Source organism: Plecotus auritus (assembly GCF_963455305.1).
Source record: "Plecotus auritus genome assembly, chromosome: 5".
Lineage (NCBI taxonomy): Eukaryota > Metazoa > Chordata > Mammalia > Chiroptera > Vespertilionidae > Plecotus > Plecotus auritus.
Genome location: NC_137776.1, coordinates 107,144,385 through 107,168,011, shown reverse-complemented (window position 1 = coordinate 107,168,011; position 23,627 = coordinate 107,144,385). Strand labels below are relative to the sequence as shown.

The 23,627-nt window shown below is 53.7% G+C and overlaps 1 protein-coding gene across 1 annotated transcript; it reads left to right on the top strand.

The window, feature by feature from the left end:
• Nucleotides 1–6,555: 6,555 nt before the first annotated feature.
• Nucleotides 6,556–16,755, top strand: NXNL2 (nucleoredoxin like 2). Its single transcript, XM_080667933.1, has 2 exons — nucleotides 6,556–7,083; nucleotides 15,808–16,755. Exons 1-2 carry the CDS (start codon nucleotides 6,782–6,784, stop codon nucleotides 15,974–15,976), a joined length of 471 nt encoding a protein of 156 aa, XP_080524059.1. The 5' UTR covers nucleotides 6,556–6,781; the 3' UTR covers nucleotides 15,977–16,755.
• The last annotated feature ends 6,872 nt before the right edge of the window (nucleotides 16,756–23,627 follow it).

The following is a 23,627-nucleotide window of genomic DNA, read 5'->3' as shown; positions in this document are numbered from 1 at the left end:
GCTTCCGATCCAGGGGCTGCACAAACCAAAAGGACTGCGAACTCCAGCCACCCCCAGGCCGGGCTGACAGGACCGGACACTCCAGTGGTGTCCCCGGGACCCTGGCCGCTTGACGCCGGTGTGCGCGCACACTGGCCACAGGCTCGAAGCAGGCGGGGTCCAGGGACACCTGCTGCGTCAGCCACTGGTCTACCATCTTTGTTGGGTTAATTTGCATACTCACTCCTGATTGGCTGTGGGCATTGCGTAGGTACGGTCAATTTACATATTTTCTATTATTAGTATAGATATGCAATACCTATGAACACAGACAATAGGGTGGTGAAGACCTGGGGTGGGGCAGGAACCAGGTGGAAGGGGGTAATGAGGGGGAAAAAAGAGGGACACATGTAATAATCTCAACAATAAAGATAAAGAACATTAATAAATAAGAGAAAAACAAAGAAAAGCTGGTAGGAAGGAAAGGCAGGAAGATGAGGAAAGAGCTCCATGTACTTACTGCTGGGTGGCTCTGGGCCCGGCTGGAGCTCGCTGCAGGAGTCTGCTTGCTGGGGCACAGCAGTGCTTGTTGAGTCTGGGCTGTGAGGCCTGCAGGGCACCAGACGCTAAAAAGAAGCCCCTTGGCCTGGTGGCCCCTTCTGATGCTGACTGTGATTCTGCCTAGAGAATGAGGGAGGGGCTCATTCCGGAAGAGGGGTAGGCCCATGAGAAAGGCAGAACCAGAAGAGGCAGCCAGCAAACCAAAGAGGGAGTGTGATAAGCAAAGCAAAAACACCACACACACAAAGAAACCCCCAAAACAGCCGCTGAGTATGAAACCTTGTGCATTTTATTTAGACTCCCCAGAGTTTGTTACCCGAAACATTGTGCTTTAGGCTACGTTAGCTGGGAATTAATTGTGTCTGCCATGCTTGGGGGCCTGGGAGCCCTTAGGGTGAGGACAAGTGGAGAGGTGGACCCAGGTCACCCAGGCTGAATGGAGAACCTTCCTGACACTCTTGGGAGTCTCATGCAACAGGAAGGGCTCCGAGAAGGCCCTTGAAGACTGGGGGAGAAGGCCTCTAGACAGGGAGGAAGAAAATGAGTCACCCTCCCCTGGGCACCTGCAAGGAGCTCTGAGGGTGAAGTCCACACACACACACACACACACACACACACACACACACACACACACAGTCAGGGAAGCTACAGGAGGAGGGGCCCCTGGTGAGTACACAGAGCTCTTTTCTCCACCTCCACTGTGCTCCCCAGGACGCCCTGGAGGAGAGAGAGGGCTGCCCCAGCTTCAACACTGGGGTGGCTCCCTAGGTGGGCTGCTCTCCTGGGAACAGACACCTGCTCCCCTCAGCTCACAGCATTTACACAAATAATCGGACATTTCTCCCATGAGTGGGTGGCACTAAAAGTTTTGGAATGTTTTCTCTACTCCATTCACTGTTGTGATATAAGAAAAAAAGCCAAACAGATCAAAATAGAGTTTTGATATTTAGAGTTTAGGGACATTCCATTCATCTTGCTTCTGAGATTTAACAAAAGTCATGGACCTCCACATACAAGATTTATAGTATACTGCTCACAGCTCCTCTTGATTTTTCCCTCCGATTTCACTATACAGTGGCACCTCATTTCTCAAACTTAATTCATTCGGAAGGCTGCTGAGAAGTGATTTCTTCGAAAAATGAATCATTCCCCCCCAATTAGAAAGAATGTAAATTGAATTAATCCATTCAAGACCCCCAGATAATTCCCTGTTTTAACTTTCTTTAATCTATAAATAAACACTTTAAAACAAAAACAATCCCTAGCTAGTTTGGCTTGTTGTATCGCAAATCAGCGAGCTAGACAAGATGCCTTATTGAGCCAATTAGTTAGGAGTCATCTTTATTGCGCGCAGGTTCAGAGTAGATTACCTCTGCCAAATTCTGAACAAACACAGGAAGGAGTATTTCCTTTTTATATCCTTCTAGTTCTTTGTGTAAGTTATTTTTGCAGACAACTTGTAACATGGAGTACATACCATATCTAGCAAACACCTGTCATATTTATACAGACAACTTGTAACCTTGAGTACATATCATATCTATACAGACACCTGTAACCTTGGGTACATATCTATACAGACACCTGGCATCAGTATCAGCATATCAGTCCCTTATGTTAGATGGCTACCTTGCAAGGTCAGACAATTAAGTTTATCTTTTCTATTATTCAAACTAAAATAGTTATTTTACAGACTAAGAGACCATCTAAAAATAACAGAGTTGACCTACAGAATAAGAGACTGTCTAAGAATAACAGAGTGGTTCAAACAGCAGTTTCAAACAGCAGTTTTCCAAAGGAGGGATTACTATGCTTCAGGCTTGGCCCACGGACTGAAGGGTCCTGGGTTTGATTCCAGTCAAGGGCACACACCTCGGCTGCAGGCTTGATTCGTGGCCCTGCTCAGGGTGCATGCGGGAGGCAACCTATGGATGTGTTTGTCTCACGTCTGCTTCTCTCTCCCCCACTCTCTCCCTTCCACTTTCTCTAGAAAAATAAAGCAAAAAACTATCCACTAGTTTTGTGTTTTGCCCGCGTTTTAACACTTGCCTGAAGTGAAACACTGCACAGTCATTGAATAAGTTTATCACAGGGTTTGCTACTTCTTTGTCAGGGTAATATTTCTCAATAAAACTTTGCATGTCTGCTCATTTCCCAGCATTCCCTTGACGAGTGAAGTAGGAATGGCCTCCTTCCCTATTCCTCTGAAGAGACTCCTCAGCTGCTGTCTGTGGCTGCTCCTCTGAAGGTCCTGGCGCTCCTGGGTGGCCAGCTCAGTGCTGTGTCCTCACCAACTCCTCCCCATCACCACCCACCTCCAAGGCCATGGACTTGCCCAGGGACACAGTGTCCCCCACAACAGACAGGCTCCCCCTCACAGCCCTCACAGGCTCTTTCGGCAACAGGCTCAGGCGACAGTTTCTTCTAGCTGTTTGCAAGGTCTTGGAACACACGCCCCCATGCTGTCTATGAACCTCCGGCAAGTGAGGATATTAAAATGCTCCTTCCAGGACCCCCTGAGGGTTTACTTGGTCTCGCAGGTCACCTCAAAACACCTCTGCCCTGGCTGATGGCTCAGTTGGTTGGAGTGTCATCCCAAACACCAAAAGGTCTTGGGTTCGATTCCCAGTCAGGGCACATACCCAGGTTGTGTGTATGTTTCTCTCACATTGATGTTTCTCTTTCTTCCCCCTTCCTCTCTCTCTAAAGTTCAATAAAAACATATCAATTTTTATTGAATAGAGAATATTCGATAATATATTGGGCGAGGAGAATAAAAAGAAAACCACCTCTGAAACAGGACCTTTGTGTGGAGTTAGAAAGGACCTGCTGGTCCGTGGGCTGGAGGGGAGGAGCGCGCAGGTGGCGAGGACCTAGCAGTGAGGAAGCTGTGCTCCTCACCAGCTCTGCTCCAAGCCTGCGGGCCAGGCAGGAGTCCCATCCTTGACAGGAAGTGCCCTGAGTGGCACTGTGTTTCCCGGAGGTATTTCTTCGCACGTGGGCAAACACTTCATGAATCCACTCAGTAAAAAACTGCCTGTTTACCCAAGCTTTGCTATGAGCCCTCCATATCGCATTCAACTTGTTTTTCATGACATTGTCTTTCTAGAAAATGCGAGGGTTTTCAGTAGATGCTTCAATTTAAAGTCGCACTCCCTCCCACACTGCAATCACGCCAGCCTGTCCTCCATGGCTCCTGTCCCAGCAACGATGCCTGCCATGTGATGTAGGTCCTCTTGGTCATGTTCTCCCAGAGAGGCCTGTCTCATCACAACTGAACACTCGTTGGGGAACAGGTCCCCTGGCCGCTACAGATTGTTGAAATTCTGTCACGCAATTATCCGCAGCTGCTTTGTTAGAGCTGGCAGCCGTATACTGCTGAAAGCCACCTCTTTCCTTGCATTTATCCAGGCTTAACGCGCCACCGGCAGCCCTTGTTTCCAGGGTGCTCAGGAGGTCAGGCCACAGCATCTTTGCTTTTTCACATGTCACTGCCTCTGAAATGCTGTCACCTGCTGCTTGTCCTTTATCCAGATCAACAACAATTTCCTACCTCTTCATTGCCTGTGATTGTTGTTTCGTGAGCACTTTCACAGCCTTAGCAACATCAGCACTCTTGATGGCCTCTTTATGTTTTAAAAGTGTGCTAATCACTGATTTCGCCATGCCATACTCGGTAGCCAGATCAGACACTCAAACACCTATCATACTTTGCAATTACTTCTTTTTAAAGCTCTATTGTTGTTCTCACAACTTTCCTTTTCACTTTGTTGCTATTACTAACCTTAGGAATCATAATGACTTACTGTACATATCTATAATAATAAAAGCATAATATGCTAATTAGACCGGACAGCCGAACGACCTTCCAGACGTCATTCTGGATGTCCTTCTGGATGAAGCCGCAGCAGCAGGGGCCAAGGCAGAGGTGGTTAGGGGGGATCAGGCAGGCAGGTGAGCAGTTAGGGGTGATCAGGCAGGCAGGCAGGCAGAGGGGTTAGGGGTGATCAGGCAGGCAGGCAGGCAAGCGATTAGGAGCCAGCAGTCCTGGATTGGGAATGGGATGTCCGACTTCCGGTTTAGTCCTGATCCCGTGGACATCCCCCAATGGTTCCTGGATTGCAAAAGGATGTAGGCTGCACTGAGGGACCCCCTTTCCCCCATGCACAAATTTCATGCACCAGGCCTCTAGTTTAATAATAATAATAATAATCAGTAGCAACAAAAGCAAAAAATATTCACAGCACAATTTTCCTGAGATGTTAACAATTCAAGGTTTAGTGGTGAACTGACCCATACTCACACACTCTCTCCTTTGTTTGTCGCCTGAGAGACCTGTAACTGATCATACAGGTATCAGCACAAAAGGATTGTTGGGTCAAGAACTGAAGTTTTGTTTGACAACCGAGACATTTTCCGTGAACAACTTGGCAAGAACCAACTTGTTGGAGATGGGAGACTTTGGAGAATCGAGGTTTGCCTGTAAATTCCTACTCTTCTAAGACGACAGTGAATGGGGGCTTTGGTAGCGCTCTTCATGGGCCATCTGTCCGGCAACAGAGTGTGCGCTAGCCCTGGCTCTGCCACGTGCATGGTGTCCCAACATGTCAGTGTCACAGTGCGGCAGAGCGGGACGGGATAACCTTGCTCCCAGGCGTCTACCTTCACCCCTTCCCCAGCCCTACCCCTCCCTCTCCAGAGGAGCACAATGAATTGTCCTCATTCTCCTAGGGGTTTTTTTTTGTGTGTGTGTAGGAGGGGGAGGGGGAGGAGAGGGTACAGACAGGGTGAGGTGCCTGCCCTCTGAGTCTGAGGGCAGGGGGTCATCCTGTCTTATTTCCATGTTTGATGTTTAGTTCATCATGAACTTTTTGGCATTAGTTTTGAGTTTTTATTTTTTTTTAATATATTTTTATTTATTTCAGAGTGGAAGGGAGAGGGAGAGAGATAGAAACATCAATGATGAGACAGAATCATTGATTGGCTGCCTCCTGCACACCCCACACTGGCATGTGCATGTGCATGTGCCCTTGCCAGGAACCAAACCCGGGACCCTTCAGTCCACAGGCCAACAACGCTCTATCCACTGAGCAAAACCGGCTAGAGCAATTTTGAGTTTTTAAAATATTGCATTCGTACCCTGGCGGGTGGCTCATCCTCCCATACACTGAAAGGGGCTGTTTGGATCCCCTGTCCGGGCATGTGAGAGGCAACCAATCCACTTCCCTCTCACCCTCTCTCTTTCCCTCTCTCTCTTCCTCCCCCTTCCTCTCTGAAAAATAAACAAACAAAAAAAATCTTTAGGTGAGGATAAAATAAAACATTGCATTGGGGTCAGTATTTTTCTTGATTACGGAGTTAATGGCTCCTTAAATTCTGCGCCCAGGCGCGTGTCCCTTCCACCCCAGCAGAAAGCGGAGACTGTTTGCTCCCGGGCGCCACACGGTGCGGGACACTTTAATATCCCGCTTCTTTAAGAAGCTCCCTCACCAAGTACGTCGTGATGGCAAATGTGCTGTAAATGGTGATTGTTGACGCTGGACTAATGGGAACATCGGCTTCATTATACTATTTCTACTTTTTATGCATATTTGAATATTTTCATAATAAAAAATTAAAATAAATGAAGGTTAAAAAGAAGAAGAAGAAGCTCCCTTAATTGCAGGACTCCCAGGCCAGGCGCAGGATGTCCTCGCAATCCCGGGAAAGAACGGGGTGCGTGTCCCCTCCACCCCGCCCTTGCCCCTCCGGACAGAACCTCCCTGGCCCAACTGGTCGGTAAAATACCAGGCAGGTGGGGCGGGAAAGAGCGCAGGGGGAGCGCCGCAAGGTGGAGCGGTGGGCAGGCGCAGGGGAGGGTCGGAGGGAAGAGTAGCGCGTGGGTCGAGAGCACGGAGACTGCGGGGCGGAGCGGAGAGCTGCGGGTGATGGAGGGGCGGGGAGAGGGGCGTGTGGAGGGCGTGGGGCGGGGCGCAGCGGAGAGCGCTAGAGCTCTAGCGGGGCAACTCGCTGCCTGGAGGCGCCGCGCCGAAACTGCTGTGGCGGCCGCAGGTGTCTGTGAATTTCCCGCCGCCTCTCCCCAGTGCGGACGCTGCTGCCCCAGTCGCCCGCCGAGGCCGGTGTTGGTGCCAGGGAGGGTCTTGCGCCGCCACAGCACCGAGCGGGGAGAAAAGAGATGCCCACCCGCCGCCAGTGACCGTTTGCCCGCGCTCGCCGCCGCCGCCTCTGCTCCCCGGCAGCCATGGTGGACGTGCTGCTCGGGCGGCGCCTGCTGGCCCCCGGCGGCGCGCGGGTGGAGGCCGAGGCGGTGCTGCAGAACAAGGTGGTGGCGCTGTACTTCGCGTCGGGCCGGTGCGCGCCCAGCCGCGACTTCACGCCGCTGCTCTGCGAGTTCTACGCGGAGCTGGTGGAGCAGGCGCGCCCGCCCGCGCCCTTGGCTGTGGTCCTCGTGTCCACCGACGGCAGCGCCCAGGAGATGGAAGGGTTCCTGCGTCAGCTGCCCGGCGCCTGGCTGGCGCTCCCCTTCCACGACCCCTACCGGCAGTGAGTGTGGCCCGGCTGGGATTAGCCGGCGGCCCCCGCCCCTCCGACGCGCCCCCCCGGCGCGCCCCCGCGTCCCCTCGCTCACCGCCCTCCTGTCCCTGCAGTCAGGAGCCCCGGCCCGGGTCCAGGTAGTTTGCGCGCAGGTTCCCAGGGAGGCTGGAGCGGTTCGGGGACTGGAGCGGTCGCTCCCCGGGGAGTCCGGACGCTCTGCCTGGAGAGCCTGCCTTTCTCCGACCTCCGAGCTGCTGCGGTGCGCGGAGCCCCACCGTACGGGGAAGACGGAGTTTGAAGCGAGAGGGGACTCGGGAAGTCGCTCTGCTCAGAACCGGAGGCCGAGGGGTGGCTGCCCAGGCCAGCAGTGCGGGGGCCCGGGCTCGGGGCCCGGGAGAGGGAGCCCAGGTTCATTTTTACTGCCCATGATTGCAATGTCCTCACCGTCAGGGCGGTCCTGCACCAGCTGTAGGGAACCAGGTCCCTGACACCTGCGGAGGCAGAGGTCAGAGGTGACACAAATCCCTGCCCTGAAGGATCTCATCGTGTTCTTGTTTAGAGACGTGACAGGGCGGGGACGCTCAGCTTTGCTGGGTTTCGGAGTTAGTGAATGAACTAGAAATTGGCCATAGTTCTCCCCTGGCTGCGCCACGGGCTCCGTAGCGGGGAGGGGGGACTTGCGGGAAGAGGGAGGAGGTGGAGGGAGGCCTGGAGGGTGGGTTGCAGAGGGGAATGTGGCTCGGGCCCTCGTGTGGGTGTCTTGGCGGTCCCCGTGGTGTAGGCGTCCAGGCTTGGGTTTAGATCGCGCCTCATGGAGTGCATTACCCCGTCCCCTCGGGCGGTCCCAAGGGAGGTTTCTGGGCTTTGTTTACAGGGCACCTGTGCATTTCTCTGGGGATTATGGTTTCCTTGTGGCATGAACCCTCCCAAATTAATTGTCCTCAAAGGAGATTCTTCTGGGCAATTAACAATGGAAGCTAACTTGGGAAGTCCCGTGGAAGAGTGATTCTTTCTCCAACACCTGCTTTCATGATGCGGAGGGAGAGGCGAGGCGGGAAGCCTGCTTCTCTCACAGCAGGAGTAGCGACAGACGTCAAAGATAGGCCCAAATGACCGGGATTCACTTGGCAAAAGGATGCATCTTAGCATCATGTCTAGTGCCGGTTGTAAAATGCCTTTTGATTTGCTTAGTATTCAAGTTATGCACAGCTTTTGAAATAACACAGTTTTGAAAGTGACAGTTCCCTAGCTGGTTTGGCTCCGTGGATAGAGCCTGCGGACTGAAGGGTCCCAGGTTTGATTCCGGTCAGGGGCACATGCCCAGGTTGTGGGCTAGATCCCCAGTAAGGGGTGTGCAGGAGGCAGCCAATCAGTAGTTCTCTCTCATCATTGATGTTTCAATCTCTTTCTCCCTCTCCCTTCCTCTCTGAAATCAATAAAAATATATTTAAAAAAAAGAGAAAGTGACAGTAATCAAGCCAAGAGCTCAGGCCCTGGCATGGCAGAGCCCAGCCCAAGACTGCTGGTAGGCAAGGTGTGAAGTGCTAGCATAAGGATGCATCACACATGCCTGGACTGTGCTGACGCATGAATCAGAACCGTGTGGGCTGGTTGGGTCCCAGCACTTTGTCTGCTGAGGCACTGGGGCTGTCCTGCTAAGGAGGGAGCGCCACCAGAACTCCCTTCTGCTTCCCCCATTATGGGGTCGAAGCCCAAAGCCCATGAGGCCCTTGCAGGCAGCTGAGCAGCTCAGGCCCCAGGGGGCATCTGGCCTCAGTCTCAGACCAGGAACCTGATCTCTGGAGGGACCAGCCTCAGGTTTTCCTTTGGGGAAGTTGGCTCCTTGTCCCTACCCCTTCCCAGACTGCACTTCGTTAACCCTGTCATTGCTGTTTGTAGGTTTGGAAATGGGGTATTTTGTAGGGGTTCTTGAAGCTGTGCCCTCAGTTCTGCTTATCCCAGCCTGCATTCATGGAATCAGATAAGGAGCAAATGGAAGTTGCCACCACCAAGGAGGACTAAAGAATGTAGGGAGCAGCCCAACCGGTGTAGCTCAGTGGTTGAATGTCGACCCATGAACCAGGAGATCAGTTCGATTCCTGGTCAGGGCATATGCCTGAGTTTTGGGCTTGATCCCCAATGTGGGGGCGTGCAGGAGGCAGCTGGTCAATGATTCTCTCTCATCATTGATGTTTCTCTCTCCCGCTCCCTTCCTCTCTGAAATCAATAAAAGTATATTTAAAAAAAAAAAAAAAAGAATGTAGGGAGCATCCAGGCAGCAGGGGGGAAGTTCCTACTGTGTTCAGAACATAGCACTCTGCTTGGTGCTATGGGGCTGGAGGAGTAATCTCCTGGGCCCCCTCAGGTCATGCTTTTCCATTTCCACAAGAATTTCCTGAGGCCTCCATGGGAGGGTGAGGTATGGTGGGAAGCTTTATTGATGCTGTAACATTAAGGGAGTTCCCCACCGAGGCCCCACCTCCCTCTGCCATGGAAGAAGTCCATAATCAAGTCTGGTCCAGCATCTGGCTGGTTTAGCTTGTGTTCCAACTGCAGGCCATTGCCTGTGGGGTCCGGGGCCACATGCCAGGCAGGCTAGCTCGGGGTCACAGAACAAGCCAGTGCAAGGAAGCAGGAGCGAAGCAAGAGGAGCAAGAGAGAGAGGATTCCTTTGCTGTGAATTTTGAGTTGGAGCTCATCCAATGAATCCTTTGGGATTTTGTGCACTTGCAGTGGCTCCACCCCCTCTAGCCAGTTATCTTTTTCCAGGTTAGACTGACAGGTAAGCGCCTGCCCTATGTCACCCCAACTTCACTGACCATGCACCCCTTTCCCCTTTGTTGGACCCCTTCCCGCAGGGATCTGCAGGGAATGGACGAGGGAGTGTAAAGTTGCAGCTTCCTGGCGAAGCTGCCAGATAACCATGCTTACAATGTCTGGCCTCCCTTTTGCTTTCTTCCCATTTGTAATATGAACTAGCTAGTTACGATGGTAACAGCCTAGTTAGATGGTAACAGCCGTCCATCAGGTGACTGCTGACGGTGAGTCGTGGAAGGAAGAAAGGGAATCACCACAGAGCCCCCAGGTCACGTTGGCATGGCTGGAGGTGGGACCACTGCAAAGGCCCGGCGGGAAGGAAATGCCCAGTTGCTCACCTTGTCCTCAGAGCTCCTTAGACCTTGGCTTTGCAGTGCAGCCCCCGCAAAAGCAGTGTGAGTGCCATTCTTCTGCCTGGACAGGGACATGCTTACCGGCATCCCTCAGCCAGAGGCGTGTGGGCAAGAGGAGGGGTGACCTTCCAGGCCTGAACTTGGGGTAGCACCACTGACAGGCCATCCTGACTGGCTTACTTCCCTTTGTTATGGGCCCAGGAAGAAGTAACAGCTACATTTGCCAGCAGGCATTCCTGTGGCATGTGCTCTGCAGGTGAGGCCTGCTCAGTGCAGATGTCACACGCATTCTGTGATTGTCTCTTGACAACACTAGTGCTCACTTGGGCTCTGGAGTATTCCCCTCCCCTCCCCCCGCTCTGGTTCTCACCATTGCCCCCACCCATGGCCCCATGGATAGAGCACCTTGGCTCCAGGTCACCAGGGTGGGACAGATGGAAAACCAGCAGACCGTGGCTCATGTGTGCCCTCTCCACCTGAGGGCCCAGCTCCTTCTGGACTTACTGACCCAGTGTGTCCCTGTCAGGCCCCGAATCTGCCGAGTCTGTGGCTCTCCAGTCCTTTCCTGTCTTTCTATTCATTTCTACTTCATTTAGGTCCTGGACTGCTAGAATACTCTAACCAGTCCCCCAGCCTTGGTGTCCCCACTTAATGGATTCTTATTCTCACACCTGCCTCATCTCATCAAAGACAGGTCTGGTCCTGCCGTGCCTTTCCCGGCTCTCCCGTGGCTCTCAGTCTGCATCCTCCCTGACCTCCAGCATTTGACCACACTTGTCCCCCACCCCTGCCCTTCCCACCTGTGTTCTGTCCAGACTGGATAACTGAAGTTCCAGAACACTTCCCACACTTCCCGCCCCTAAAGGTTTTGCATACCACATCCCCCAACCTTGGAGCCCCCTTGGCAGTCCCTCCTCCGCCGCGCCCTTGGTGACACCGGGAGCATCTCTAGCCTGGGAGGCCCATGCCCTCCATGGCTGGAGCCTAACACTACGTGTTGAGTGTTTGGGGTTCTCTGTAGCCCTGAGGTCAGATTAGACATTGTGCAGAGCTTTATGTCTGCAGGGCGCTTGTTGGATGCATGGTTGGGATAAGTAGAGAGAGTTTTGCTCTGTAACCGTCTGCTGGTGGCCAAGATGGAAAGAGACTGGAGCCAGGAGTTGCTATGGTGACCGAGAGGCGGCTGTGCCAGGGATTGTGAGGCACTGCGTTAGGTGAAGGGAGGACACCAGCGTTGCGCCAGCACCAGCACCAGCACCAGCACCAGCACCAGCACCAGCACCGAGGGCCAGGAGGAGCTGGGCTCTCAGATGTCCCTGAAATGGCTAAAATGCTCTGTGACCACGATTTCCCTCAGCCCAACGAAAAGGCACAGGCCATTCTCTCTGGGCACAGCTCAGCATCCAGAGGGGTGCCGAGGCCAGGGAGAAGGGATGGCTCCTGTGCGGCTCCAAGGTTACGGTTGTCCCCAGGCAGAGGCTGCCAGGGTGACGATTTGAGGGCCCACACTGACTCTTTCAAGATAAGCTGGAGAAACAAAATGTCTATTCCAAACCTCCTCCTTGCTCCTCAGAGCCCAGATTACTGTGTCAGAGCTTGATTTAATGTTGCCGGTGATTAAAACAACAGCAGCAAGTCGAAGGGGAAACAAATGAAGGTGATCGATCCGCCTAGCTGGAACACCCGCAGGCGGGAGCTGGTCTGGAGGAGGGAGCCCCTGAGGGGGCAGCTCCATGGCTCTGCCTTCGTTGTCTGTTTCAGGCCCGGGCAGCCGGTGGCCCCTGCCCCATCCAGTCTCTCCCGGTGATAAGAGTGGCTGTGGAGTCCTGGGCTGCGCTTTCTCGCACCTTCCTCTCTCCCCGTGCTCCACAGGGTGGCACTGGTTCTGAGTCTGCTTGTTACCCATTCCGTGCTGGATAGTATAGCCAAGGGCCGAGACTGGGCACCTGGCCCGGCTGGAATTGGGGCTGTGTCCGTCGCACCCAGTAAGAATAGCCAGCGTTTATTGTCAGCGTAAGTCCAAACCTGTAAGAATTTTTATGTGTTTATTTGAGCAAAAATAACAATTGCTGGGAAGCAAAATCTCAATGGATCGAGGAAATGCTTCAGAAAATGACAGTTTTACCACTTTTATACATCAGAATCAGAGGGGGCAGCGGTAAGGGGGTTACATGAAATTCATTGGTGATAGATTAGGGAGGCAGGAGGAAGCAAGGCAGGGAAATCTCTGGGACTGGATAAAAATAAAAGGAATAGACACATCTTTTACATAGGTAGGTATAGGACAGTTAACAATTAACAGGATACTGATAACAATGAGGGGGTTTGTGGTCTCTGCCTGTGCTGGAGGGGTCTGGACAGAGGGGTTACTGGTTCCGAAGCTCAGCCAGGGTAAAGACTGACCTTTGTCAAGGCAGATGCTGGCCTAGCACATGACTACCTGCCAGGACTTGATTTTTTTTTTCACATCCTCACCCGAGGATATATATATTTTTAATTAATGTTAGAGAGAGGAAGGGAGAGAGAGAGAAACATTAATGGGTTGCTTCCCATACACTCCCTGACTTGAGATGGAACCCGCAGAGTTTTAGTGCACTGGACGATGCTCTAACCCAGTGGTTCTCAACCTTTCTAATGCCGCGACCCTTTAATACAGTTCCTCATGTTGTGGTGACCCCCAACCATAAAATTATTTTTGTTGCTACTTCATAACTGTAATTTTGCTACTGTTATGAATCGTAATGTAAATATCTGTGTTTTCCGATGGCCTTAGGCTCTACAGCAGCGGTTCTCAACCTGTGGGTCGTGACCCACAAGTTGAGAACCGCTAGCAAGGAACCACTGCTCTAACCACACTGGCCACGGCATGACTCCATTTTAGTGAAGAAGTTTTCCTTTTAGACCATCCCATGTGGTAACTTTAGGTCTCTGAGTTTGTAAGGCCGCCATGCAGCGCCCCCTTCTCCGCTCCCCCCAGCTTGTCAGGTTTAGTACGTTCCCCTTTTTTGTCCACACTATGTACCAAGCCCTTAGCTGAGCTATATGCATATTAATCATTTAGTCTTCACAACTCTGGGAGGTGGGTTCTGTTATTCCTCAATGCAGGTGAGGTTAACTAGCGTGCTCAGGTCACATAGCTAGTTAATGCCGGGAACTGGAGGCGCATGCTGTCCCAGGAGGGTCAGGGATACTGAGCCGCAAGCCCACAGGCCTCTGCTACCCTAGCTGTCTAGGGCACCGCGCTAGCTCCGCCCGCTCTTCCCTTCAGCCACACTGCTGGGTCCCTGGAAGGGGTGCTGAAGGCCCTGGGAGTTTGGCAAACTTGGGTAAGTGGGCTCCACCACCAGGGGCGGGAGACTGCACTCTGATGGGTTTGCGAGAGAGTGGGGGGAGTTGGGGGAGAGAGGTGGGGGGAGGATGCAGGGATCCCATTCTCAGAGGCACCGCTGCTCCAGGAAGATGGGCCCTGGAGCAGCAGCGGGGCTGTGCTGGAACCTGACTGGACGCGGAAGCTGAGTCCGGCCCCGGGTGGGCCCTGGCCTCCAGGACCCCCTCACCACCACCCAGATTCGCCCCCTCCCTTCTCCTTTGGGGAAGCCCCGGGCCTTGGTGGCAAAGCCCCAGCCAGACCACCACTTCCTTCCTGGTAGGTGGGCGCGGCATGCCCTGCCCCACTGTCCAGAGTCAAGCGCTGACACACCCAGGTGCCCACGTGGCCGGACAAAGCTCCGAGGAGGCCGCAGGCACAACCCTGAGCTTTTGTGCAAAGGGCGATTTGGGCTGTCGCTCTCCCGTGCTTTGGCTTTATGCCTTCGGGGAAAGAATTTCTCAAGCGTTTCAAAGTCCAGGGCTTGCGCAGGGTTCTTAAACCGCAGAGATCATGTCCCAGGCCCGTCGGAGCTTGGCCCCCAGACCCAGGCTCGCATGGTGGTTTGTCACAGATCCGTTTGTCCCCTTCATCTGCAGTTTAACATGGTTTGGGTTTGTCAGTAGTTCACATCTTTTCTCCCTTTTATCTCTTTTTCCTCCTCATGTGAGCAGTGGGCATGTGTGGCCCGCCGGCGGCTGCGCGGTCAGGCTTCCTGAGGAGCAGCGCTGGGCTGCGTGGTGACCTGTGTGCGGAGCCCTGATCCTGACGCTCCGGCCCTTCGCGCTGGCCAGTCTCAGGGGAGCTTTGCTTGTTGCTTAGCCTTTCCTAAGAAGACAATTTGGCTTTCTTGCTCACCCTATTTCGGTTCATTTTTTCCTATCAGTGATTTCTGTTCTTAATCTTCTGTTGCTTCTCTCTCCCTTCCCTTGTTGGCTCCATCACTGTTTTCTTAGCCTCTCACACGCGGCCCTCTCTCTGCAGCGGCCTTCCAGTTCTGGGTGAGGGTGTTAATGCTGCAGCCTCTTGCTGTGCCGAATTGTATCTCCAGTTTGGGACTTGTAGTATGTTCCATATTGCTCTGTGTTAATTACTTTGTAGCCTGCATTGCTATTTCACATATAATCTATGGTTAGTTTTCAAGCTCATTCCAAAAAATTACTTTTTATTGGTTTCCAGTTGCAATTCCATATTATGGTCTGATGAAGTGGTCTCTGCACTACCCATTATTTGAAATTTAGTGAGACCCTCTGTGGCCAGAGCAGGCCAGCTTGTCACTGTTGTAGATGTTTGAATGGGTGTAGGTGCTGTGTGTGCATTCCTGCCCCAGGGGAGATTAGTCGGGGCCTGGTGCTGGAACCCAGCCAGGACCTGGAAGGAGATGTCCGGGGAGGATTTGCTAACACCAGGCCTCAAGCGCATTTCCCTTCCACTCAGGCTCATACCCTGAGGGTGACAGATGAGGGAAACCAGACTGCTGTTGATGTGAGGCCCTTGCGAGCTGGCCCTGGGCACTGGAGGGGATTGCCACCAGCTGTCCTGTCCTGAGGGCAGAACCCTGGGAAAGGTGTGGGGAGATTTGCAAAACTAAGGACGATGCTCCTTTCCCTAAATAAATGTGAACTATTTTGTAAAAGGGCTTCTTATGGGGTCACACATGGTGGGAAAGAAGCCAAGAAAAGTCTCATCCACAGCGTTATCAGTGTGCCCTTGAGTGGGTAAGGCAGAAAGCTGAGGAAGGCTGTACTTTACTTAGGGCTCAGAATTTCAACTTTTACCATCCTATCCACCTTATACTTTCAACCTCTTGGGATGTGGAGAGGAATATGAATGTATTGGGGTTATTTGTGGGTTTAGAGTTGCACTGCACAGTACAATAGCCATGAGCAATACGTGGCTTCTTACATTTAAATTAAAATGAACTAAGATGAAAGTCACAGCAGCCACATTGTGAGGGCCCCTCTGTCCCCTGTGTCTGTGCCACGGTCGTGGGCAGCACAGGCCCAAGCAGCCCAGCTGCAGACACTCTGGGACAGGCTGCAGAGGGTGACGCAATAAGGAAGGAGGCTCACAGGGGACCTGGCGGGTTTGGCTCTAAGGCTGTGCAGGGTTGACTGGGGCCACAGGGTCCCTTTAGAGGTGTGGCAGCCGCTTCCCCACCCCGCTGACCCCTGGCCTGCCCCCTTCTCTCCGCAGTGAGCTGAGGACCAGGTACCGCGTCACAGCCACCCCCAAGCTTGTGATCCTGAAGCCCAGTGGGGAGGTCATCACCGACAAAGGGCGCAAGCAGATCCGGGAGCAGGGTGTGGCCTGCTTCCAAAGCTGGGTGGAGGCCGCCGAAGTCTTTCAGAACTTCTCCGGGTGAAGTGGGGGCTCTGCGGGGACCTGGGCAGGAGTGGAACCCCGGTGCTGCCGCAAGCACTTGGGGAGAAGGGGGTTTGGGGTGTCAGAGCGGAAGCACGCTGTGCTGCCCTGGCCCCAGCCTGGCTCCCTGCGGCCTCTAGCTGTTCTCACTTTCTTAGCACAGCTTCCTCCACAAGCGCTGGACTGTGTTAGAAATCTGTGCAAAACATGTATCGATGCAGGCTCTTCACGTAATGTATTAACTGATATGTTTTCTGGAGCTCTACTCATTGTAAGGATATGCTTTCAGGACTGCATTTATTACTAAAGTGTGCGGAATCTGTGCTTTAATAAACACGCCTCCAATCTCCTTTCTCCTCCCAGCGACCACGTGCCCTGGGGAGAACCCTCGAGAAACACTGCGTCTGTGCCCCGAAGGGGTGCTTTTCAATTTTGACTCTTTTTGCGATGTTTTCTTCTCTTTTTGTGCTCACATTTATTCTTAATAAATAATAGCATCATAATATTCTAGAAAGAAGTGAAAATGTCGAGGCTGTGTAGTCCCGTCGTCAAGACCAAAGCTCGCTGGCTCCTAAAGGATGTGGAGGCAGCCGATGAGCGGCCCACGCAGGTCTGAAGCAGCAGGAGGCGCCCTGGCTGGGAGCAGTGGGTCAGAGCACATACAAGAAGCGACCCATGAGTGCGGAAGTAAGAGGAGCAACAAATCTCTCTCTCTCTCTCCCTTCTTCCCTCCCACCTTGTCCTCTCTTAATCAGTAAATTAAAAACAACAATAAAGTTCATGTAAACTCTGTTTCTTAAAGATAGAAAATAGCAAGAGGGGAGTCACCAGGTTCCAGTTTGCAGCCGGTCCTGCCCCCCTCGCTGGGCAGCTTGCCCCGTGGCCGGGCCAGACCCTTTGCTCCTTTCCAGCTGCCCTGTGATCGGGTGTGAGGGACCAGGAGATACCCATCCCCCCCAGCCCAGTCCCCTCCGCAGCCCCACTGCTGGTCCCTCGGCTGGGAATTGGAACAAGCTGTCCCGCATAGGACCCAGGAATGCTCCCCTACGGGCCCTGTGGAGAGCGTGGGGCAGAGGGAAGAAGGCGTTGGGCCTTGGGAAACCGGAGGTGAGGACTGAGCCCTGGAGGGGAAGGCTGCGTTGTTGGCTTAACCAGAGCGGGGTGCAGGGGAGGGGGTGTGTGGGGGGGGGGGAGGAGGAGGGGTGTCGGGGCAGTGGGGGGGGGTGTCGGGGGAGGCTCCATGGCTGTCACTTTGACCACCTGCCCTGTCCTCTATCCCCTCAGGGACCACCACACTGGGGACCAGGGGTTGACTAAAGACGTAGCTGATGGAGTTAATCTGGTCATCATCTGCCCCAGAAATAAAGCACATAGGAGTGTAGTTCTTTTCCTAAAACAATATTCACTTAATTGTGGTATTTTTTCCAGCTTCATTGAGATGTAACTAACATTGTGTAAGTTTAGGTGTACAGCTGTTGATTTGATGCGTGTATAAATGACAAATGAGGACCACACAGCTTGGCTAACACTCCATCCTGTCATGTGGTTACCATTTCTATTTTTGGATAAGAACACTTAAGATCTAATGATGGTATATATACATATATATATTTTTGATTAATCCTCACCTGAGGACATTTTTCCAATGATTTTTTTTTTCTTTTTTAGACAGAGTAGAGGGAAGGAGGGAGGGAGGGAGAGAGAGAGAAAGGGCGGGGGAGAGAGACATTGATGTGAGAGAGATGCATGGGTTGGTTGCCTCCTGCACACGCCCAAGGCAGGCTGGGATCGAACCTGCAACACAGGTACATACCCTTGACTGGGAATCAAGCCCTCGGCCCTTCAGTGCCAGGGCTGATGCTGTAACCACTGGCCAGGGCTAATTACGGTATTTTTAACCACACATTCTCTGGGGGAGAGGGGTTATCTCTTGCAGATGGAAAGTCCACAAACTGTGTGTGTGTGTGTGTGTGTGTGTGTGTGTGTGTGTGTAAAACCACAGCCACAGACTTCTTGAAGACTGGATGCATCCTTCCTGATAAACATGCTCCACGCGGGAGCCCAAGACCCATGCCGACTCGGTGGCTGGAGGGACTGTGTGCTGGTGTTCAGGCACCTGCAGGGCGGGAGGCCTGGGCGAAGCCTCTCCACAGCCACGCCAGCCCTGCTGTCATGTACCCTCTCCCCAGGGCCGGCCCAGGCCGAGAGGGAGATGTGTACCCTACATTATTGTTAACAGAATACATTTCTTTTAATAATATCCCTGACACATAATTTTTCTTAATTTCAGTCAGAGTATATTCAGCTTGATTTCAGGGGACGATGTCACTGGTTGCTATGCTAAAGTGCCTTTGCCCTTGAATTACAGTAGCAGAACATGGTGGGCCATGAGGGGAAGCCCTGTGGGTTTTCAGCACTGACGCCCGAGGCCTCTGATCGCCATCTTCACCTACAGCCCAAGGCTCTTGCCGTCCAAGCCCCCTCCCCTACCCCCTCCCCTAGGGCCCTCAGTGCAGTGGTGAGCTTGGGACACGTGTGGCTGTGAGTCAGCTCAGGCTGCAGCCTGAAACACTAGGAACACTGATCTCTCACAGCTCTGGAGGCTGAAGGCCGAGACCGAGGTGCCAGCAGGGTCGATCCCGGGGAGGGCTCTTTCCTGCTTGCAGATGGCCACCTTCCTGATGTGTTCTCACCCGGAGAGAGAGCCTGGCATCTTACCAGGGCTCTAACCCCATCACCAGGCCACACCTCAGGGCCTCATCTAACTGCCTATACATGGGGCAGGGCTCTAATGTGAATGTTAGGGGCACCCAAACATTCAGAGCAAGGCTTTTGCCCTACCCAGACCCTGAGTTTCCCCATGGGGAGGAGTCTAGGGTCTAAGGCAGGGGTGGGCAAACTTTTTGACTCGAGGGCCACAATGGGTTCTTAAACTGGACCGGAGGGCCGGAACAAAAGCATGGATGGAGTGTTTGTGTGAACTAATATAAATTGAAAGTAAAGGAGCGGAGGGGAGAGCAAGAGAACAGGATAGAACAGCTGGATCCGGCCCGCGGGCCGTAGTTTGCCCACGGCTGGTCTAAGGACTTCATGACCAGGTCCCATGGGTAAACCAGTTGCTTCCCATTCCTGGGTGCTGGCTGGGGCCACCGTGTGTGAGCTGTTTTGTGGAGCTTCCAAAACATTTCTTCTTGTTTCCTTCTTTGTTCTTACTTCACTTAGAAAACCATTTGACTGTCTTTGTCAGGGGGTGAAACTATACGTATGTGTTCAAGCTGCCTGTTGGCCCAGAAGAGTTCAATTTAAGTTTGCAGCACCACCAGGTTATCTGAGCCATAAGCTGATAAATGCTTTCGAAGTAGTTTTCTGCTTGGAACGTGGGTTTCTAATCTTCACAGTGTCTCCAGACTTGTAATTGCGGCTCTTGTTTCTGCAGCGTCTCTCTGACTGTGCCTCTGGAGAACGAGAGAACAGTGGTGGGAGTGCTGGAGAAGCTGCCCTGACTAAGACCTGGAGGGGTTGTAGCTCGAGTGTAGGTGGGTGTGAATCTTGGCTCTACACTCCTGGCTGACACGACGCCGCTGTACTCCACTGCTGTCCCATGGCGTGGCCTCCCAGAAGACATCCCAGTTGGCAATGGTAATTAAAGGGGAATCCCAGTGAGGACTTGCATTGTTTGAAAATAATGGAGAAGTCCACAACCCGACCACACATCTAACATCCCCTTGCTCCACTCCCCAGCTCCCCCAAACCACTGTCCCCTCCGAGGCCAGCCCACACAGCTCTGCTCCAGCCCCTCTTCTTCCTGAAGCCTCATCTCATCACTGCAGGTTTAGCGGCTCTGGTTCCCTTTGTGTTGTCCCCTGGCCTCACTCAGGCCCTGGGTGACTCAGAGGGTTGGGGAGGTGGCCCACTGTACAGGGTGAAGGGCACATTATCTTTTCTGGCTGCAGAGTGACAGGGAGAAGGCTGGCTAGGGACACGGCTGACACGGCTCCTATCAAAGGTTTCTTACTATTCCAGGTAAATAGAAACCTCTGGAATTAAGGCTCCATGGTTTCAGGGCCAGCCTCCTCACTGATGAGGCATAAATCATTTTTTCCTACATCCTTTACTTCCCTGGCTGCTCTTTCTGAAACAGAAAAGCATTTACTTTTTTCTCCTTTCCTTACATATGTGTCGTGACTTTCTGTCTGTTATGAATAATCATCTCCAGCTCGGGGAGAGTGCATTGTATGAATATGAGGTTTTGGATATTCATTCATTCATTTGACAGCATCTGGTGCTTGTTGAGCCTTGGCCTGGCAGTTTCGCACGGGACATGAAGGGTCTGTGATGATGGAGCGCGGGCCCCAGGCTGGGCGCCGGCTTGAAGAGGAGAGAGGAGAGCGGAGCTGGCAGACCCGCGGGAGGGCTGCGTGGCTGCCACAGGCTCAGGCCCTTCGGTGGGGTGTCAGTGCCCCTTCCCTGCGAGCAGGTCTGAGGCCATTCCCAGGGGTGGTCACTTCTCCGTGGTGAGAGCCACCGGCTGTGAGGAGAGCCCTCATCATTTAGGGATGTTTCTGCCTTGCAGAGCTTGGCCGGGATCAGAGGGTGCTCCCTCACCTTCTCTCACAACAGCCTCCCCACGCAGCTCGCACACCTGGCTTCCTTACCTTGTCCCCTTGGAGCGTGTGAGGCCAGCACGGGGCTTTCCTGGGGACCAACGGAACCAGCTGGCTGGAATAGAGGCCAGGTCCCAGGAAGTGTGGTGTGGCCTAGCACAGATGGTGTGGGAGAGAGAGGTTGTGAGGCTTCTGGATCCAGGGGCAGTTTTAACTGCACAAATGTCTGTATAGGTTGCTGTCTTGTTTGTAAATCTCACCTGACAAGGCTGAGCGTTCCTCCTCCCTGTCCTAGCTTCTAAAGGGACCCAAGAAACCTCAGCCGTGAGGGCAGCCACCCGACCTCTGCCAATGGCACTGACGCGGCTGGGAGAGCCCCCTCCACTCCCCAGGGCTCTCCCAGCCGCGTCAGTGCCATTGGCAGAGGTCGGGCCCTGGAGGCCGCTGTATCCGGGTTGCTGGAGCACAGCTGTGAGGTGCTGATGGAACACACCCAAGCGCGTAAACGGACAATCCTTGCTGCCAATCATCCCAGTTAGTCTCCAGGGCCTTCAACTGCTCCTCCCACTTCCTGGTGTCAGGTGGCAATGCCCATCCATAGCCCCGGGCAGCCTGGGGCATGACCCAGCTCTGGGAGCTTGGCCTTGACCCTGATGGCCACGGTGGTTACAGATGTGCTTCCAACCCTCACCCTGCCCAGAGCGCTGCGCTGAGAACAGGGAACAAATAGCAGTGTTCCCTGCACTCAAGGACCTGAGTCAGAGAGGAGTGGAGGAGCGTAATCCCAGGAGGGTCAGTTTGTCTTTCCGTGCTCTGAGCAAGTCTCTCCTCCAGGTTTCAGGAAATCCTGTCAGCATGCTTTCTGCCCCTCCCTCCCTCCTCCCTCTCCCCCGCCCTGCCTCATTCAGATGAACTTTGAGATTGTTCATTGGGAGGATGGCTGTGTGTCTTTCTCCTGCCAGGGCGTCTCAGGACTTGGTCCAACCGGGAGGAGATGGCAGGTCACTCAGATCACAGGGCCCTGCCTTCACCCTCAGCTCCAGCACCTGTCTCAGTCAGCGGGGCTGTGTAACAAAGCACCACAAATCTACTCTCTCACAGCCTGGGGTCTGAGAGCCTGAGCTCAAGTTGTGGGCAGGGTTGGCTTTGCCCGAGGGCTCTCTCCAGGGCATGTCATGCTGCATTCTCTCTGGGTCTGCACAGCCTTCCTTCTGTGCAGGCCTGTGTCTGAAGCAGACAGGTTGGATAGGGCCCACCCTCATGACCTCCTTTTACCATCATTACCGTGTAAAGGGCCTGTCTCCAAATACAGTCACATGCTGAGGTCCTGGGGTTAAGGCCTCAGCACATGAATTGGGGGAGGGATACAACTCAGCCCATTATACGCCCAACACGCAGCCTCCTGGAAGCTCTCCGTGGGCAGGCAGACTCAGCTGCCCACACCCTGATTTCCCAGCATCTGCTCTCCTGGCCTGCCTTCCTGAGGTGCCTGCGGGACGGGGACAGGGCGTGCAGGGCTGTCCCCAGCCTGTGATGTGCCGGCAGGTGACAGGGCAAGAGATTCCACCCTCGGAAGCAGCAGCTCCCTGGAGACAGGAGGCTGGTTCTGGGCAAACCCACGATGCCGAGCTCTGCTGAGACCTCAGAGAGGCCCCGGGAGACCCTCCTGAGCCGCAGAGCTTCAGCTCTCCATGCCCGCCAGCCTCTCCAGCAGCAGCCACGGCAATAGGAACTGCCAAGGGCTGCGGGTTCTCCAGCTCTGGGCCTCAGCCCCGCCCCCCCGGCCTGCTCTCCTGGCCACTCGCATGCCCCTTGCCAAGCAAAGCACGCAGGCTCCGGCTTGCTGCCCCATGCCCTCTTCCGGTGGTGGTGGGGGGGAGATGAACCTCCAGCGCTCGGCCACATGCCACCTGCATGGCTCAGCTTCCCGAGGGCCCCACACCAGAAGTGTTTGCCGGAAAGGCCCCGAGGTGTGGGGTGAGCCCTCAGGAAGGGGCTGGTGGCATGGAGGACAGGGGGGAGTCTCCTTCCTTTGTTAGAAAAAACTCAGGCTAGCTCAAGAATTGCTTAAACAAAACCCCCAAAGCACACAGCAGCATGGGTGGCCACTGGAAGCCCTATGCGGAGCGAAGGGCACAAAGCACAGAGTGAGATATGAGTGGGGATGCAGCATTACCATTTATGTCGTTGAAAATATATGCACACACGGGATGGCGGCATAGGTAAGCACCTAAACTGCTGCCCGCACAACAATTTCAAAACTACAACTAAAAGACAGATGGACACCATCCAGAACCACAGGAAAGCTGGCTGAGTGGAAATTCTACAACTAGAAGGAAAGAGGAAAGCTCACGGAGAAGGAGCGGCAAAGGGCTGAGGTATGGAGACACACATGCAGAGAGGAAGGGTGGCGGAGTGCCTGGCTGGCTTTCTCTGGCGGGAGGGGGAAAGAAGCCCCCGACTGCACTGAACCCCAGTTCCGACTGCACTGAACCTCAGTTCCAGGCGAAACCCTGTGGACCCAGGCTCATACAGGGGGAGTTTGGACTGTCAGGTAGAGAGAAAGGCACACGGAGACTTGGAGACTCGGAGACTCAGGGGAGCCGTGGCGGCAGGGGTCTGGAGGCACGAGTGTGCACAAAGACTGACTGCGGAGGTTACCACAGGCTATCCCTAGCGGAAGGGAGTCGGAAGCTCCTGACTGCACTGAACCCCAGTTCCGACTGCACTGAACCGCAGTTCCGGGCGAGCCCCTGGGGACCCATGCTCTTACGGGGGAAATCTGGACTATAAGGCGGAAACTCGGGAACCGTGGAAGGCAGAGGTCTGGAGACTTGCGCGCAAGGGCAGGGCTGACAGGAAGCCAAGACTGTCTGCTCCGCCCTGAGATTCCACCCCTTCCAAGCTGAGCACAGAGGCTTTTGCAATCTGGCAAGGCTAATCCTATAAGACTGTCTCCAGCACCGAAAATCTCCCAGTGTAGACACAGCTGATCCTCACAGCCAACTGGCCTGCAGGTCAATTCCTCCCAGTGATTCCAACAACAAT

Excerpts from the sequence above, each read along its gene's own strand:
- NXNL2 (XM_080667933.1), top strand. The coding sequence starts at position 6,782 with ATGGTGGACGTGCTGCTCGGGCGGCGCCTGCTGGCCCCCGGCGGCGCG. Across the intron at positions 7,084-15,807 it reads TTCCACGACCCCTACCGGCA|TGAGCTGAGGACCAGGTACC; the intron begins GTGAGTGTGGCC and ends TTCTCTCCGCAG.